General features: G+C 49.0%; 1 protein-coding gene across 2 annotated transcripts; it reads left to right on the top strand.

Moving 5' to 3' along the window:
* The first annotated feature begins 5588 nt into the window (after nucleotides 1–5588).
* On the top strand, nucleotides 5589–12088 carry TVP23C (trans-golgi network vesicle protein 23 homolog C). Of its 2 annotated transcripts, none has more exons than XM_054846823.1 (7): nucleotides 5589–5723; nucleotides 6463–6545; nucleotides 7440–7584; nucleotides 8064–8153; nucleotides 9395–9526; nucleotides 9615–9743; nucleotides 10663–12088. In XM_054846823.1, the coding sequence occupies exons 1-7, from the start codon at nucleotides 5712–5714 to the stop codon at nucleotides 10693–10695; spliced, it is 624 nt and encodes a 207-aa protein (XP_054702798.1). In that variant the 5' UTR covers nucleotides 5589–5711; the 3' UTR covers nucleotides 10696–12088. The 2 variants fall into 2 exon arrangements, with proteins under 2 accessions (XP_054702798.1, XP_054702799.1); XM_054846824.1 differs by lacking the exon at nucleotides 5589–5723 and adding an exon at nucleotides 5808–6151.
* The last annotated feature ends 5586 nt before the right edge of the window (nucleotides 12089–17674 follow it).

Here is a 17674-nt window from a genome sequence, read left to right as displayed (position 1 = left end):
CAATGTCCCCTGACAAGTTCCTCCTAACTGTCAGCATGCTGCAGAACGCCTGCAAGTCAGCCCCGGTCAGCTCCAGTGTTAAGGGCCCTGCAAAAGTCAGGGAAGCGTGGGAACATCAGCAACACCACCCTGAAAAGGTGCGAATATACAAACCCCCCCTGCAACACAAAAAGGATCAGACAGTCCAGCTCCAACGTGTGAGATTGCACAGTGATTCTCTGACTATGAAAAGAATTTCTACACCCTTTGAAACCAAAACGCTGCAGCTCAAGCTGAAAAACTCTTTGCACAGACCCACTGTGATTTCCTCCATCCCTGCTCCCTCCGTTGTACGTCCCAAGACGACTTGTGGTTTGCTGCAAGAGAAGAAAGCTCACAGTGGTCGTGGTAAAGTCATTCCTCTCCCTGAAGATGGGGTTCAGCTTATTGATCCCTTTACAGCTTCTTCTGAACTGATCAAATCAACACATGTGATGATTACACAAATGAAAAATGAAGCGGTTTCCAGGAGAAAAAACCCTTTTTCTCTGTCTGCTGCAGACCCTTCCCGGAGTGACACAGGGTTCAGGCTTCTGACAGGAAAACAGAAGGAGGCGGATGAGGCAGCTGCTGTAGCTCAGTATCGGGCACAGCAGATAAAGCTCATAGAAGATCAGCAAAAAGCATGCAAGAAGGCCTGGTTAAGGAAAATTAAAGGTCTATCTACAAACTCTTTTACTGGGGAGGGGAAAATAGCTGCTCCTGAACTTGGGTTTAACGCATTTATCTGAGGTAATCCCTCAGTCCAACAAACAACCGGTGTCTGAGGATTCTGGTGTCCAGCTGAGCATGCCATGTCAAGATCTCTGTGGTTTCTAGGTAAGTATAAAAGATATCTCCACTGTAAGTGGTTTGGTGTTTTCTGTTTGGTGTTGGTTTGGGGTTTTTTTTTGAAATATTGATATATTCAGTTATTTCTCAAGGCAGAGCATGGACTGTTGTCTTCTGGATTTATCTTGCTAGACCTGCTGTTACTACAGACACAGCATTGTTTGATGCTAATATAGCTCAACATATGGCTCAACTGTGTGTGAATAATAATAAAAAAAATTATTAGAGTTTATGTGGCTTGATTAGAGTTTATAAGCTGAAAAAGCGTGGACTGAAAACTGGCTGAGTGGTGATTAGTTGTGTGAAGTCTAGCTGGAGGCCAGTAACTAGTGGCATAGCCCATGGGTCAGTACTGGGTCTGATCTTGTTTAACATCTTCATTAATTAATGATGTGGATGCTGGCAGATGATACCAAGCTGGGAGGAGTGGCTGATGCACCAGAGGGTTGTGCTGCCATCCCCAGGGACCTGGGCAGGCTGGAGAAACAGGCTGAGAGACCTGGCAAAAGTGCAAAGTCCTGCCCCTGGGGAGGACACCATGGATGTGCTGGAGCCACCCAGCTAGAAAGCAGCTTAAAATCTAATTTGTATTAAAAAAAAAAAAGTAGTGGTTTTGTTTCTCTGGTTTAGTGGATAAAACACCTAAATGTGCTTGATTTCCATTAATGCTCAAAACCTAAATTGGCTTAAAGACAAAACCCATCTGTCTAGTTGTCCAACTTTGAGTATCTGGGCCAGCATACCAGAAATCTCTCCTCGATTCTCTTGCATTTGGGGCAGGACACTCCTCCCACGGTCCTTTCGGCAGCGGTTCTGGTTTGAGATGAAAGTCTGTGAAACCCTCCATGCAGCAAGGTGGTGATTAGTTTTGGTTTGTTTATTTTAATGTCATCGTCAAGTTCCAGACCCTGGGATTAAGCCAGACCTTGCTAACAGTGAAAAAACCCAATAGTTGTCACCCAAAGAATAATAATGAACAGGTAATAAAAACTAAGTATCCATGTAAAGCTTTGAGGAAGCCAGAAGTTAATGAAGATGTGGGAGCCGGACTGTCATAGTTCGGATTGGCTACTGAAAGGCCGCACAGGTTGGGGATGAGCGAGGGATTACAGTTGCCTGAGGTGGCTTTGCCTGACGTTAGTTTTCAGACACGAAGCAGCAAGGATTTCACACTTAGCCACGGGATGGCACTTTCTCACAAGAAATCAGGTGGAAACTCAGCACGGCTACAGCCAGAGGCCCTTTGGCACAACCCCCCTGGAAAAAAACATCTAATAGCGGGAGCCTGATGGAAAAACATCACGGAACGGCTGATGCCTTTTTAGTCATGCCCAACTGAGGAGGGTTGGAGTGTTGTCTTCCTATTTGGAGCCCATAAATCAGCACCTCCCTGCAGGTGTTGGGTGCTCAGGCACTTGCAAGATGCTCTGGCCAACAGAGGTGATGTGAAAATACCTGCAGAGGCAGAGCTGGACCAAGTCCTGCGATCGGCTTTAGCACAGCGGGTGCAAAGCTGGGAGCTGGGTGTTGGAGATGTATTGGAAGGGAATTAACGTACGGGAAGATGTCATATGTGAAGTCACTTATCAAGGTGACTACAAGGAGGTTGTTTTACCCCTTTAACAATTCACTTCTGAATTAAATTGACCTTTCTGTGCGCCTGGCCCTCGGGCGTGCAGAGGTGACAACCTGGGGGTGCCGCGGGCAGGTGCTGCACAGGACACGATGCGCCCCAAGCAGAGAGAAAACCAGGCAGAGCGGTGTAAGAACATTTCGATGGAGTTTTGCTGTAACTAGGTGCCATTAGTGTTATTCTGGGGTCATCCACAAAGCATTAAATAGCAGGGCCCTGACATGATCATACCGTATCGAAGTCACAGCAATTTTGTCTGTATAGCTCGTTCCTGAACAAAACGTGTTTTCTCCTGAGTCTTGGTTATAACTAGAAGGGTCTGTATTTCCGCAGAGGAATGGTGCTTGGTGCTTCACATGGTGAAAAGAAAACGAGCAAGACAGTATTAAAAAGAAGCGACAGCAAAGGTAGAACAAGTAAATTAAGCTTGTATATAGTATTGTGTTTACCGGTAACAGCTTTGGATTGCCTGGGAAATGGCATACTGGCTTAAGTAAGCACATAAAGTGCATCTGGTAATTAGGCAAGCGAAATGGGCTTTTTGATATCGTCTTTATAGTGATGTGAAAACAGACCTGTATGCAGGCAGTATTGACGTGAAAGGACGTTTTACTTGTTCGTGGCTGGATCACGCACCGTGAGATTAGATCGTGTGTATCAGACTGAAGTTGGCGGTGATTCTAACAACTCTACATCCGCCCTTTCTAAAGTTAAAAAAAAAAAAAAAAATTAAAGATGCGTAAGGGAGGTCATTAAACAGCCAGGTCTTTATACAAAGAATATTAGGTTTTTTGACTTGCTGCATAATCACTTGTTTCTGTGGTGCCTCTCTATTGTGGTTTTTCAGGTGTTATATAGGAAAAAAAGGTGTTAATTTGAATCCAGTACAGTTTCTCACCAAGTCATGAGTGGGAGGGCTGTGTCACAGCACTAGCAGATACCAGAGCTCTCTCTAGGCAAGCAGGATGTTATCCCTGCGGCATGGGTGAATCTGAGCCCTGGGGCGGCTGCCTGCAGGGGGAATTTCCCTGGAGAGGTGGAAGTGCCCAGAGGGCCCACGGGAGCTTTGTCCAACAGCAGCGACTGAACAAGGTGGAAGCTTGGAGCAGGTCCTGTCCCTGGTATGGGACAACACCTCGGGGTCACCCGGGAGGAAATGCTGCCTGTGAAAATGCTGTATTGATCACAAAGTAATAAAGCATAATGTTTTCTTTGGGTGTTTTTTTTTTTCTTTGTCCTCAAAGTAAATGCTTGGCCATATGCTTTAAAATGGAAAAAACCCCAACAAACCCAAACAGGTGCCTGTTTCCTTCAGAGGTTTTTCAGTAGAATTTTTGGTTGACTTTTTTTTGCTCTGTTTTACCTTCTGGTAGTTTAACGTAGAGTTTAGCCACTGGTGCTGTGTTATCTTCAAGGGTTCCAAGAATTTTTTTTCTTCAACAACATAGTAACTGTGGTGCAGCAACACTGATAGTAACCTCTGCAATATCTGTTACCCCGTGCTACATCCAGCTTTTAGTTTTGCAGAGAAACCACAGGGAAGATTGTCCAAAGAAAATGCACCGTTGGTACCAGCACCTCGTATGCTTCCAAGTTACTGCTTTAGAAGATGACGTTTTTAACTAAAAACTAGGGACTACTGGTAGGGATGTGTGCTAGGGCTAAAGCAGAGCTCACACAGGTCCTCTTTGCAGATGAGGTACCAAACCAGCTCCGAGTACTCCTGGGACAGCTGGATTAGAGACTTTTGTGTCCTTAAAGAGCTCTAGATTTCTACATCCTTGCTTTGATGTACAACTTGCTATAGAGGTCATAGTCTCAGAGGTCTGAAAGCTCTTTTAAGGCATATGAATACACCAAAGGATAAGCTAGTCTCCAAAATAACTAAACCTGAGCTAAAGAGGTAGTAGTCCTTCAACAGGGCAGCTGCCGGACCCACCCGGTGAGCAGTTATGGCTGGAACCGGCTACGGTGAGAGTGATGGGGAAGGGGGAGCCCCTTTTTCCGTCAGAGAGGATCAAGTCACAATCCTTCAAATAGGCGGCAGGTAATAAAACAACGCTGTGCCTCGCTGCAGGGCAACCTCTTTGCTTCTTTGCGCTTGCCAAAACAGATGGATGAGCAACTGGAAGGAGTAACCGCGTAGTTAAATTTGCTGTGTTCCTTTATAAATGAAGCGGGAATTTATTCATTTCTTCCCTAATGACTGTTTTATAAACTGTTCACGTACAGAAACCGTTGGGCAGCGCGGCTCAGATGAGCTCTTTGCAGATAGTTTCCTTGGAGCGCGACTGATCTTGCAGCTGCTGACAGATCCTCAGGTTTTGCTCCTCGTGTATGCTCACGTTGTCGTGAGCGATTTTAAAATCAAGGCACCGTCAACTTGCACTTTTTTTTCCCTGTAGCTCTGCACCTTTCTGTGAACTTTGTATAAATTGAAGCTTCAAACTTCCCCAAGCAGCGCAGCTGCTCGGTCTTTCCTGATGTTCTAAAAATACCGATCTGAGGGCGTTATTCTACTTTGAGCTGTTTCCATCGCGTTTTCTAGACATCCAGTTGTTTATGATTTTTTTTTGACCTGTGCCTGGCGCAGAGATTGATGGGGCCGCTGAGAAGAGGTGCAGCGAGGCGGCAGCGGGGCGGTGGGTGCCGGTGGCTCCTGCAGAACAGATCCCGCCGTGTCAGTCGGCGCAGACGCTCCCGGGCCCGGTGGGAAGGGCTGGGGGCCAAAGCCCGAACCCCGGCTCTGTGAGGGCGCCCGCTCCTCAGGCGGGGGTTTCAGGGGCGCTAGAGGGGAGGAAAGGTGAGACATTTATCCTCTTCAAGCTCTCCCTCTGACTCCACTTGACATCGACTCTGGATGTGACGTGTTTCCACATGGCATCGACTCTGGGTATGACGTGTTCGCGGCTCAGGCCGGAGCCTCTTCCCGGGGGGCGGCCCCGGAGCGGCCGGGCCCGGGGGTTGGGGCTGGGGGTGCCGCTCCGCTGCCCGACGGCCCCGCAGCCGCCAACGGCCCCCACGGCCGCGCCGCCCCGTGACATCAGCTGTACGTGGCAGGCGGGGAGGGAGGAGCGCGGCCACGTCTCACCCTCCGCCACACCCACCCCCAGCGCGCGCGCGAGGAGGGAAGGGAGGTGCGGCGCGCACCGGGATTGGCCCGCGGCGGTGACGTAGAGCGGCAGGCGGAAGTGAGGGGGCTCCGACCATGCTACGGCAGGTGAGGGGGCTCTCGCCGGGCCGGGGGCCTCGGGGCCTGGGGCGGGCAGCCGGGAGCGGGGCGGCGGCGGCGGCGGCGTCCGGGCACCGGCGCTGCGAGATAGACCGGCGCCTTCTGCCGTCATGGGCCTGCAGCCCCGGCAGCGCGCTGGGCACCGCGCGCGCCGCAAAACCCCCGGGAACGGGTTAAAATTTTGGGGGACACCCCCCCCTCCACCGCCCCCGCCCCAGGCCGCTGTTCCGTAGCGCGGGGCAGCGCTGGGCAAAGGGGGCGAGTCCGGCGCTTGTTGGCGTCACGTTTCTGCAGGGCCCGCAGCAGCGGCGAGCCCCGTCTGTGAAAGGAACGAATTCCAATTCCGTCACCAGTGCGTTCACTAAAACGCAGGAGGACGCGAGTCTGTGCCTGACGTAGGAATAGCTTTGTGTGAGGTAAGGAGCTCCCTGAGGAAAGGAGCGGAAGGGCCCGGGCTGTGGCGGGCCCGGGGTGCAGGAACGGCCTTGGGCTCGCACCGTGAGCGCCCGTAGTTCTCACACGAAGCACAAATCAAAACATTTCTTAGTCAGAATCCAGTTACTGCATTTTTTCTTTTGTGCGTGGCTAAATCTTCGCGTTCTTCCCAAATTTACTTCGATCTCAAGGTGCCACTGTAACGTTCTGGGTAGTCACGACCGTCCCTGCCTGAAGCTGAGACCGCACTCTTTTTTCTCCTGTAACTCTTTGCATCTGTTCCTCGCTTTAGGACAGCAGTGATGACATTGAGGATGTGTCTCTCTTTGATGCAGATGATGATGTATCCAGGAGATCAAAAAAGTCAAAAATAAGGTCAGTGACCATAGAGAGAGTTTCTAGATGAGTCCTAGGTGGAAGCGTGAGGAAGGAGGGACTGCCATATGCCATCAGAACATGAAACGGCAAATACCTTCTCCGTTTGACTAGAGAGAACGGAGAGTGATTCTGGATAACGGAGCGTGCCAGGTCCAGAAGCTCAGTTGGAATTTGTAGGTCTGTGCCTTCACGCTTCTGGGTGCCCTCACGTTTCATATGTGTTTGTCTCCCTGTGTGTAAGGGATCCGCACTGATGCGATGACTGTGTAACGGGAGGTTCTCACCACGCTGAGTGCTGGCTCTGGGCTCGTCCGTTCTCTCTGCCCCCCCTCCCCGTCTCTGTTCTCGAGTATGTTTGGTGCTGCACTGCTGCCTACCACGTCCCGGTGTAGTTAGTCCGGCCGCCTCCTTCCTTGTTCTGCCCAAACTCCTGCTGCAGAGCAGCATCCGTGCATGGGTGCTGTGGCAACCTGTGCTCTGTACTGCGCGTTTCTGACCCGGAAACTGCAGAAATCAGAAAGAAGAGCAAGTCTGCTGTGTTGAGAAATGTGATTTTTTTTTCCTTCAGAGGATCTTTCCTCTGTCAGAACCTTTTTAAATTTTCCCCATAAAAATTGCCTTACATTGAACCCCATAAAACTCCCTGTCCCCTTCCGCCCCAAATTCTGTTTGCATGTGGGATGTGGCTGCACATAGAATGTGTCGTCTTTACGATGAGCTTCCAGTCAGTTTATTTCCCATATTTTCAGCAGTTGTTGCATGCTGAGTTCATGTTACGATGCTGATCCTTATCCTGTGAGTTGGTGGGAGATCACCTTGGCAATGGCATTTCTTTGAAATTGCTTCTAGTCTTGTCTGAAAGAGCTGTGACTGTACTGTCCTTCATTCCAGGCATCCAGTGGCATCATTTTTCCACTTATTCTTCCGAGTCAGTGCGATAGTTGTCTATCTGCTCTGTGAGCTCTTAACTAGCAGCTTCATTGCCTGCATGGTGACAATTATCCTCCTCTTGTCGTGTGACTTTTGGGCTGTAAAGGTAAGTTCCTCTTAAGCTTTTTGTTATCTTCGCCTTACTATATAAGAATAATTGAAGAGAGGGATATTCATGTCACAAAAAAAAAAAAAAAGTAACTTCTTTGTGCCTTTCCTGAAAAATGATACCCAAAATACCCTCAAGTACTGTGATGTGTTGCAAAATGTTACAAAATACTGACTCTGGTTTCTTTCTGAAAATCAAATGGAGAACGTATATTAGGTTTTCTTTTAAGGTAGCACATTATCAGGCTTCGTTTTCAGATCACTTTCAAATCAACAGAAATACGCCTCGCAGTAATTTGGTGTTGTACTGGAAATATTAGAAAATAGATTGTTGTGGACACAAGAGCCTTGTAATTTTGTTTTCCCAAATGTGAGGCAAATGAGCAGCATTGAAAATAGCAACCTAAACAGCTGAACTTTGGCAAATGGTTTCTTTTAGCAGAAAATTTAAAGCTCATTGCTATTCTTCTATTTCAGAATGTCACAGGGCGGCTGATGGTTGGTCTTCGCTGGTGGAACCAAGTGGATGATGATGGCAGAAGTCACTGGGTATTTGAAGCCAGGAAGGTAAATCCCCCCCCTTTTTTTTTTCTTTTAATTGTTTCTGTTTTATGAAACCCCTATTAGTGGCTCTGCTTGTGATGGTAGATTGCACAATGTAGACATTTACTTCCAGCCGCAGATCTGTGACCGTGTGCTTCTTTCATGTAGGCTGCTGAATGAGCTTTTTGATTGCTGAATTATTTAAAAATTCTCATGCTGTCTTGATCTGGCTTAATGCAAGTAATGTAAAAGTTCCACCTACAATGCAGTAAAGGTTCCCGTTCCATGTCAGTAGCCTACAAGTTTTCTGGTGTGAACTTGGTAGCTTTTATCTCCTCTAGAAAAACATTTGAAGTAGGAGGAAACATATATAGCATTGGTCATGGCTATTACTGTGCCTTTGTGTTCGTGATGGCTACTGCCAAGTCTCTAATACCCTGATCACGTATTTACCCGTTCGATCCCCATCTCTTCTCTCTGTATGGAGCTAATAGCATGCAGATCTCGAGTGAGGTAGTGATAATTTCCTACGGTCACTGGGAAGTCTGCAGCGGTGTAGGGACTTGAACCTAAACCTTTCTCCAGCTGAGTTTGTGCCCTCACTACAGGCACTTTCTCTCTGAAAACCGTGCTAGTTTAGAAAAGCTAGAACATATTGCCAGAGGAGGGGGGAAGGTAGCCGAACTGCTGGTGATGCTGTAAATTTACCCGTAAGTTGTTAACCCAGTCCAGATTTTTTAACTGTTGGAGGAAGAAGTGAGTGCTTGTTGGGATCTTCTGCTCTGTAAAGACAATGGCGTGGTGTGAATCAGACCTCTGTGCGTGTAAAGAAACTACTTCGATGCCTAAGAGTATCAGTATTTAGTTCTGCCTGTTCTAGGATTAGTGAAATTCTGGTCATCGGTGTAGTGACTTGGAGGCAGAAAACATTACCCTTTCAGCTGTTTCTATGCTTTGTAACTGAACTGTGCAGTAACCGTAATGTTTCTGAAACCTACTGGGGCCTTTTAGCCCCAAGCTTTCCAACAGGATTCGGTGCTGCTGCCTCCACTGCTCCTGAGAGAAAGTTAACAAAAGGGTCCCTTAAATGGAAACTTCTTCTGGTGCAGAAAGATGTTTGTGATGTAGAACTTGACCTCAAAAGCACCCAGTACTGCTGCGTGGAGGCAAAAACCAGGAGACTTGTAGATTCTGGACTGTTTTAATGACAATGTGATCTATGCAATGGAGCAGCCTGTTAATCTCCGTGTCCTTTCTGTTTCTAGGTATCAGCGCAAGGGAGTAAAACCTCATCAGAAGCAGAGTCCCGAATTTTCTGGTTAGGTCTAATTACCTGTCCTATGATCTGGGTGATATTTGCTTTCAGCGCTCTCTTTTCTTTCAAAGTGAAATGGCTGGTGAGTGGACTCCCTCAACGCAGTAACAGATCCTGTACGTTACAGGCAAAGTGGTGTAAATTCGTGACTGTATTTTCCTGTCTCTTAGGCAGTGGTTGTGATGGGAGTGGTGCTTCAGGGAGCCAACCTTTATGGTTATATCAGGTGTAAAGTTGGCAGCAGAAAGAACTTGACAAGCATGGCGACCAACTATCTAGGGAAGCAGTTCTTGCGGCAGGTAAGATTTCCAGGGTTTTGGAAACCCTCCAGTCATATTTGTTTCTGTCCATCAGCTTCCTTACTGTAAAGAAAGGCTGAAAAAGTTGTTACTTGTAGTTCTGCGCAGGGAACCTTCACATCTTGCTGCCTTGTGAATTGGAGCCCCCTTAGTAAAGTCACAGAGTAACTTGCTAATTATTGGCATCAAGTTTCGTTCGCAGTGCATCGTGAGCTCAGATTATTTGCTGGTGCCATAGAAGTTACTGGAATGTGGCTGGTTTATTTGGAATAGGGAACACAGTGAATGTGGTGACAGAGTGACAAGAGTTTTTCACAAGCAACTGCTCTTGGATAATGTATTGCTAAATTACTCCTTTCGTTGCACTGCTTCCTCTTCAGGTTGTGCTGGCCACAAAACCGTGCATCTGGAGGTCCTTGTGCTTTAGTGCACAGCGGCAGCACGCGTAGCTCTTGGTCAAAAGGGCTGCCACTGCCTTTTATATTCTCTCCCCCTTCCACCCAGCTCTTCTCGAGGTCCTTTTCTGCCCCAGCGCTGGGTTTTCTTCCCTCCATAGGTCCCTGCAGCAGTAAGGGGACTCTCCTGTCCCGCTTCTGGACTGTCGTTTAAGTTCTGCTTTTACCAAGTTTCCCGAGTGTCCTATATTACGCAGGCAACTCTGGGGACAGGAGGTTTGTCTGCCACAGGTGGTTCACAGATCTTTGCTGGAATTACTCTCATTAGCGTGATTGATAACCCTTTCTTGGCAGTCTGGGATTGTGCTCTTCTGTAGCTGGATTTGCTTCTGAATGCTTTTACCACTGCAGCAGTTAACCAGAGACCCAGACCAGTCTCGGTCTTTGGAAGAAATTAATGTTTTGCCCCAGAATCATAGCAGTTCTGTACTCCTGTACTCCTTTTCTTCCTTTGCCTTCTGCAGACTGTGGCTAAAGAGGACCAAACAGCATCCTGAGTATGGTGGAAGCCTCAAGCCAGCCCGGATTCACAGTAGTGGACAACAGAGAATGTTGCTCTGACCATGAGGTTTGGGAGCTGCATACACTGACATGTGAATTAAAAGAAGTAAATAAATTGTGCAAGACTTCAGGTTAACGCTCCTAGCAACTTCTATTCAATTTTCCACTAGTGGTTTGTGTTTCAGTCCTTTCTTTAGTTTGATTAATTAGAATTAATTTGCCTAAACTTTAATTAAATATCCTAGGTGGCTCTCATTCAGGTTTAGAACTACTGGATGAATTAAGAGAAAATTGCTGGACATCCTTCTTCAGAAAAACCGTGCACAAGCCAAGCCTTGTTATCCAAGAACTCCCCCAACTCCTCCAGCAATTGGTGCCTCAGATAGTTTCAGTTGTGGACTTTGCTACGTTTTGTTCTTGGAGGTTGTTGCTGCTTCTGTTATAAGTTTAGATAGCGCTCTTCTGGCTCCGCACCCCTCTCATTCTGTGATTTGGATGGTGCTGAGGCGTTGCAGTGAAGGACATCTAAACGAAATGTTGCTGTTAGCTTAGAGGGAAGATTATCGTGGAAACTGCAGAAAGCGACTTCTGAGCAGCTGCGGTCCTGTATTTATCTGAAGCATTCTTGGAGGTCTCAGTAACATCTTAACCCCCTGGATTTATGGGAGGTCCCTTTTTTACCCGTAGGCCTGCGTCTGTGTGGAGAGCGCAGCAAGAGTAAAACCAAGTTCCGAGGAAGGCTGCGGGCACGGTTTCAGAGGCAGAGCGAGCGTGAGTGCAGTAGTTGTCTGCCTGACGCTGTTAAAGCAATGCCATCTGGCGTCATGTCGGCGCTGCGCAGTGCACATTTCGTGCCTTGGGTCCTTGTTTCTGGGCAGGAGGATGTAGGGTGATGTGATCTGTGGTCACCAGCCCCTCGGCACAGGGTTGCAGGGAGCGTGACCGACAGGGTTTTATGCTTCCTGAATCCACGCAGTGTGCTGTCCTCAAGCCCTGCTCCCCAAGGAGTCTCTGGGCTGGGAAAAAGCCTTTCGTAGGACCGTGAAATGTTGGCTGGCTGCGTTTGCTTAGACAGCAGAAAGTGGTGCGTGAAAAGCTGTGTGAAAGGGGCCGGTTCCTTCTCATTGTGTACTTCTGTTCAAGGCAGATTGTCCTTTCGTAGCGGCGGATATTGTAAACTTCAGATGAGGTATTTTAAATTAAGAATGTGGTTTCCTTTTGAATAATGGCTATTGTAAATTGTGGGATTGTGTTAAGAGGATTTCTCTCCCTGTACTGGAGCAATACTTGGGACCTGTACATTTGTTTAACTCTTTGGATTGATACCTTCCTTTTGTAAATATGTATTTATAAAATCTTGAAATTAAAATAATGCTTTGTTTAACCAGACCAGATATCCCTTCTATGATTCATTGCTGAGCTCTATTTATATACTGTGTTCTTGCAATGTAGTTTTAACAGGGGTTACTTGTCAAGTTAAACGATGCTGTTTAACGAGCTCTGGCACCCTTCCTTTCATCAAGGGGTCTTGGACAGTTTTCCCTGTGCAAACACTTTCTTTGTTAGCGTGCTGGAGTTGTTGTCATGCAGAGCTGAAGTAATTGTCACTCTGTAAGGCTTGCCCGGAGCGCCTGAGAGGCTCCATCTGAGCTCTGCCCGCGTCCCTGGCTCGCTTCTGGCACCGTGCTACCATAAATGCTCCTGCCACCACATAGTGGGAACTTCTAGTCCCCGTGTACGTGGAAGGGATGATTTATTTCTAAGGAATGAATGAAAACAGGCAAAATGAAGTGAATTACTGAGGTCAAGGAGCTTCTGCAGCCATGCAGTGACGGGCAAGTGCAGCATCTGGCCCGTACGGCGCGATGAAAGGGAAATCCTTTCTGCTCCAGCAAGCCCCCGGTTTGCCGCTGCTGTCGGTGGGACGGCACTGACTCCAGCACAGCTCCAGCCACGAGATGTTTGGTTTAAAATGTGTTGAAAGTTTTGGATTTAGTGTTTATTCTCCTGCTGTCAAAGCTCCCACCAAACTGCTGGAAAATAGTGCTTTTCTGGAAGTTGTAGTTTATTTAATCAAGGACAGAGGCATTTATTAGTATGTCTCTTTAAATATAGCCCTCTAGTTTATTTTTAGCCTCTTGGCAAAAGTTCAGTCTTTTGGCTTCTGAGAAGCTGGCATTTTCTTGTGTCTTTCCATGGTATGGACCGGAACCAAATTTCTTATCGCTGCTCCAGTTGGGTGTGAGTCTTGTTTGATTTTTACTCGCTCTCTGCCGGGGTTTCCTGTGAAGCAGGAAGTGGGAGTTGCTGCAGAATGGGGAAATTCTCTGAATGTGCTTTTTTTTTTTTTTGACAAGCCTCAGGAATCCACACTGAGCCAGTTTCTGGAGCATTAGCTGTGTAATGGTGGCCCCACCTAAGACCTCCAGGCCTGGGTGGTGGCTGAACTTTCAGGGTTTATAGAAGCAGAAATACTCCAAGAACAATAATAATACACTATTTGCTCTGAAATAGCAAAGTACGCCTTGGATGTTGCGAGTGCAGCTGAAAGGTGGGCTTGAGATCATCCTCATTTTACAGGCAGAGGCATTTTGAGTCTTTTGAGCTCCTCTCTTGCAGAGCTGGGGACAGAACGGGCCCTGGGGGACACTTGCTGTCTGCTTTGGGTTGCCTGAGGCCTCATCCTTCCCATGCGTCCTGGGGATGAGCGGCTCCAGTGCTCTTTGGGCGCAGCAGGGACCTGTCCCCTGTTGCTGCCGTGGACCGGCTTTGGTTTGTCACCCACCGTAGCACTGTGCCTGCAGCCAGCGGGGTGCTGGAGTCCCCAGGAGGTGGCTGGCTTCAGGGGCAGAAGCAATGCTCTTTCTGGCCCCGTGCTTGAACACGTCACTGTGATGCATCCAACTATTCTCAAACCGCAAAAGCTTTAGAGGCAGTTTTGCCCTGTCGGCTGTATCTCCCCTTCCCTGTGTGCCACCCCCCTGCGCCGGGGGAGAACCACAGGGAAGGGTGAAGGAGGGATGCTGGGTGCGCGCGGGTGCTTGGAGCCTGTCTGTCTGTTCCTCCAGAGATTTCTTGGAGACTTGCTGGGCCTGGAGGGCTGCAGGGAAAGGTCTGTTGTGGTGGTTTGGCAGAGGCCACGGTCAGCCCTGCTCTGGCAGCACAGGACAGCCCAGCTGGTATTTCCTAAACAAAAAGCTGCAGTGACTAATGGAGAGTGACCTTTGGGGAGACCAAAGGGAGCGGGGACGCGGGTGAGGAGGCTGGGTGCTGGCCGGGACCCAGCGCTGCTTCCAGGGCTCCTGGCAGGAAGGGATTTCTCGCTTCCCTCCTGCCTTTCCATGCAAACAGCCCCAATTTGGGAGCAGGCGTCCCTTCCCACCCGGCAAACCCGCAGCAAACCGAGCGCCTCCCCACTGCCCTGATAAGACAGGAGAAGGGTAGAGAGAAAGGAAACACTATTTCTGGTTTACTGATAGCAGCATTTTTATACCACCAAGGACGCGTGGGCCTGTCATTATCTGCCTGCGTGTGCCGAAAGCAAACCGGGTGTGCTGAACACGACTCCAGTTCCTTCCTCTCCCCTCCGGTGCCAGCGCGTGGCTTGGGGCAGCTGCCGTCAGGGACGCGCTGCTCTGGTTTCTGCCGCTCAGCGGCAGGCCGCAGCTCTCGTCTGCTTGAATTTCAACTCCTTTTTCTCAGGGGAGGCGTCGCCTTTGGGTGCTGCCATGGGGACAGCCTCTTCCGCGGCTTGCAGCAGGTACGGGTGCTCCCGGCTGGGTCTCGAAGGTGCGCAAACGGCTCTCTGGGTCAGACCGAACCCATCAAACCCCCGGTTTGTCTCGAGCAGTAGCTAATTCCGTGTGCCTAGCAAAGACTAGATGGAAATCACAATTGTACAGCCACGCTTCCAGGAACACCTTTTGTCCTTCCACAGGTTTGTGGCTCCCTCTGTCACTTGGTGGATTTTGCTGACATTAACTTGGCTGATTCCTTTCTGAGACAATGCAGACTTGGTATCCACAGCGTCCTGCAGCAGAGAGCTCTACCGATTAACAGGTCCTTTGTTTTGGATTCTTTCACAAAATACTCCTTCATAAATTATTCAGTTAATGGCTATTAATGCCAGATCATCTCATCCCCCAGCTGCTTGCTACACATTTCAAAGAGCTTCACTATTTGCCAGGTGGGACTTGCCTCAGCAAAAGCCACATTGATGCTCTTCAGCTGTTTCTTATCTCTCTGAATCCCGGTCTTTAGAAGTCTGAGCAGTTTGCTCTATGTAGGAGTTGGATTTTCTGGTCTGTTATTCCTCATATTCCTCCCAGAGCCCTTAAAAAAACCCCAAACCCCAGTATCGCACTTACCACCCTCCATCCACCTGGCAGCAGGACAAGCAGTCGGTTTGTCCAGGGATTAGTGGCTCGGTGGGTTCATCCCTGAGTCCTTTGGACTCCTCCTGGAAACCTCCTTGGCCTGCTGAGTTACTCCCCTTCGTGTTGCCAGCTTGCGCAAACCTCATATTTAGTACATTTTGGGCGAGTTCTTTAGAATTTTTTTTCCTCTTCTTTTTTTTTTTTTTCAATCACAACTAATGTGTAAACAACTCCATAGTAACCACTGGAGTACATGAGTCATTTAGCTCTTCTGCCACAGGACATACTCACTTGCTCTGGCCTACTGTTATGTTTCCAGATTAAAGCAGGGTTTAGTTGTTACTAAACAGTTACTCACGGTTTCCTACTGAGTGTACCGATGTTGAGTCCAGCCTTCTTTTGACAGTTTGTATGACTTCTCCCCTGTTAGATAGATCCTCTACCCCCGTGGGACCATCTGTCCCCTCGCTATAAGGTTTAAAACTCCAGTTAAGTTTCTTTTAAGTAGTCGTCAGATTATATTTTGCTTTTGTTGGAGCCCTCCCTCACATCTAGACCCTGTTTCAGAAGGAATTTGAACTGCCCATCAAAACTGCCTCTGGTCTTGGGGAGTTCCACATCCCCTTCCCAGCATCCGAGAGCCCACTGGGCTGGAGGTGCCCAAATCCATCTCAGGTCCCGACACAAACCCTCATCTAAAAACCTCTTTGGATGAGAAAAATCTCAACACCCTTTTGAACAGCTCTTTGGTAGGTGAGCCCTTGATTTCTCATGGTTTAAATTGCAGGGTCATGCCCAGAAGTTTGGTTTAAATAGGATCTGGACTGGAGGGAGGAGGGGATGGGGACTTTGCTTGGATCCTGCTCCATGACCAGATCATCACAGGGGCTCTGGCCAGTAGCTGGGGCAGGAGAGCAACGTGGATCCGGATGGAGGTTGGGGGATCTGGCACTGATACCTGGGGTGCGATTCACCAGGCATCACACGCCACGCTCGTGTTGATCCCCCAGAGCTCTTCTGCAGCTGCTGTGAGCGGGACCCCCGCAAATCCCACTGCTGCTGCAAGAGCAACCTCAGCAGAATGGGAGGAAGATGCAGGATCTGTAACATCTCTACAGGTTTTTTTCTCTCTGTTTGTGGTGGGGTGGGCGGCGCGGCATCCCCCGGGGTGCTCCCAGACTGGGCAGCCTTTAGGGGACATTAAACCAGCCTTTTGGTTAGCACCAAAAACAAAACCTCTTAATCCCCCATGGCCCTTGTGTTTAAGGGCAACATCAGCAAACATCTGGAGCAGCACTGCTAGGCTGACCCTGCCGTCAGGTCCCTCCAGCTTCCACATGACGCAGACTTCAGTCCATCCCTCTCCTGTCCAAGCCCGTACGGCGGCAGAGGGAGCTCTTAGGCTTTTTTCTTAAAAATGAATTAAATAATTAAAAAACAAATGGAGCAAAGAAAGTTTTCTGGAAGGGCTTGTTGGAAACGCCTCCGAGGATCAATCTTGCGATGTGAGAAGCGCCAGGAGCAACCCGCCAGTCCGGCGCATCCCGTGTGAGCGTGGGACCGCGGTGGGAAGGGTGTCACCTCCCGGGCGTCACCCCCGGCTGCCTGTCCTCCCGTGCCTCGCAGAGGGGTGACAAAGAGGAAAACAATAACCCAAACCACCTCTCCTTCCGTTAGTGCTCCCTCTGAGCTTTCTGGGGCCGAGCGGGGATATAACAGGAATATGATTTCACTGCCGTCATGTTACGGGGTGGTGTGATCAACCACTTGAGTTGGAAAAAGCACGTAAAAAGCAAATTTATTCCCAGCTGGGTGTGTGTGTGAGACCGGCTGGCTGGGTTGTCTCCTCAAACAGACCTCGGGACCCTCCCATTTTTGGGGATTAAACTCTGATTGAAAGAAATACTTCCTAGGAAGCGATTCAGCCCTGCGCCCATGTGTCGGGGGCATGTCACACCCCACTGCACCCCCGTGGGTCCAGCACCCCTCCCTGGTGCGTGGGCTGGGGGTTCCCCGGAGCAGCGCCGCGGCACGCACTGGGTTCGGGGTGTAGGGATGGACACCCCTGCCAGCTCCTGGTTCCTTAGCTTGGAGCACAGCCTCCTGCTCTGGATCCCAGGGACTGTCTGATTTGCAAGTACCTTGGCAAGGATTTGAATTGCAGCTCCTAAAGCCGAGCAAAGCCACCCCTCGTCCACCAGCATCCATCGCTCTGGCACATGCCAGGGTTAGCAAAACTAAACCGTCTTGGCTTAGCTTTGCTCCCAGAAACTAAAAGGGAATTTTAACATCAGTTTTAGTGGGAACTGCCAGGTTTAATTGTTGGACATCACAATTAAAATCATGTCTACTGCTTCCAGGCTCAACTAACTATCTTCAGTGCTTTGAAGCAGCAGCTAAATGCTTTCCCTGCTGTTCAAATGATGACATTTTGGGATGATAGGACTCAGGGCACAGGACAACCCGGCACCGGTGGCTGCCAGGTCACAGCCCCCAGACCAGGAAGGTGCAGCAGCGTCGCATGGGCACGCTTAACCTGTTCCAGTACAAAACAAAACCCATCAACCCATCTTTTTGGTGGAGGATTCAGCTTTACTTT

This window comes from Grus americana, chromosome 18 (genome assembly GCF_028858705.1).
Source record: "Grus americana isolate bGruAme1 chromosome 18, bGruAme1.mat, whole genome shotgun sequence".
NCBI classification, from domain to species: domain Eukaryota; kingdom Metazoa; phylum Chordata; class Aves; order Gruiformes; family Gruidae; genus Grus; species Grus americana.
The sequence above is the reverse complement of the archived record's forward strand: the minus strand, read 5'-3'. Positions and strand labels throughout refer to the sequence as shown.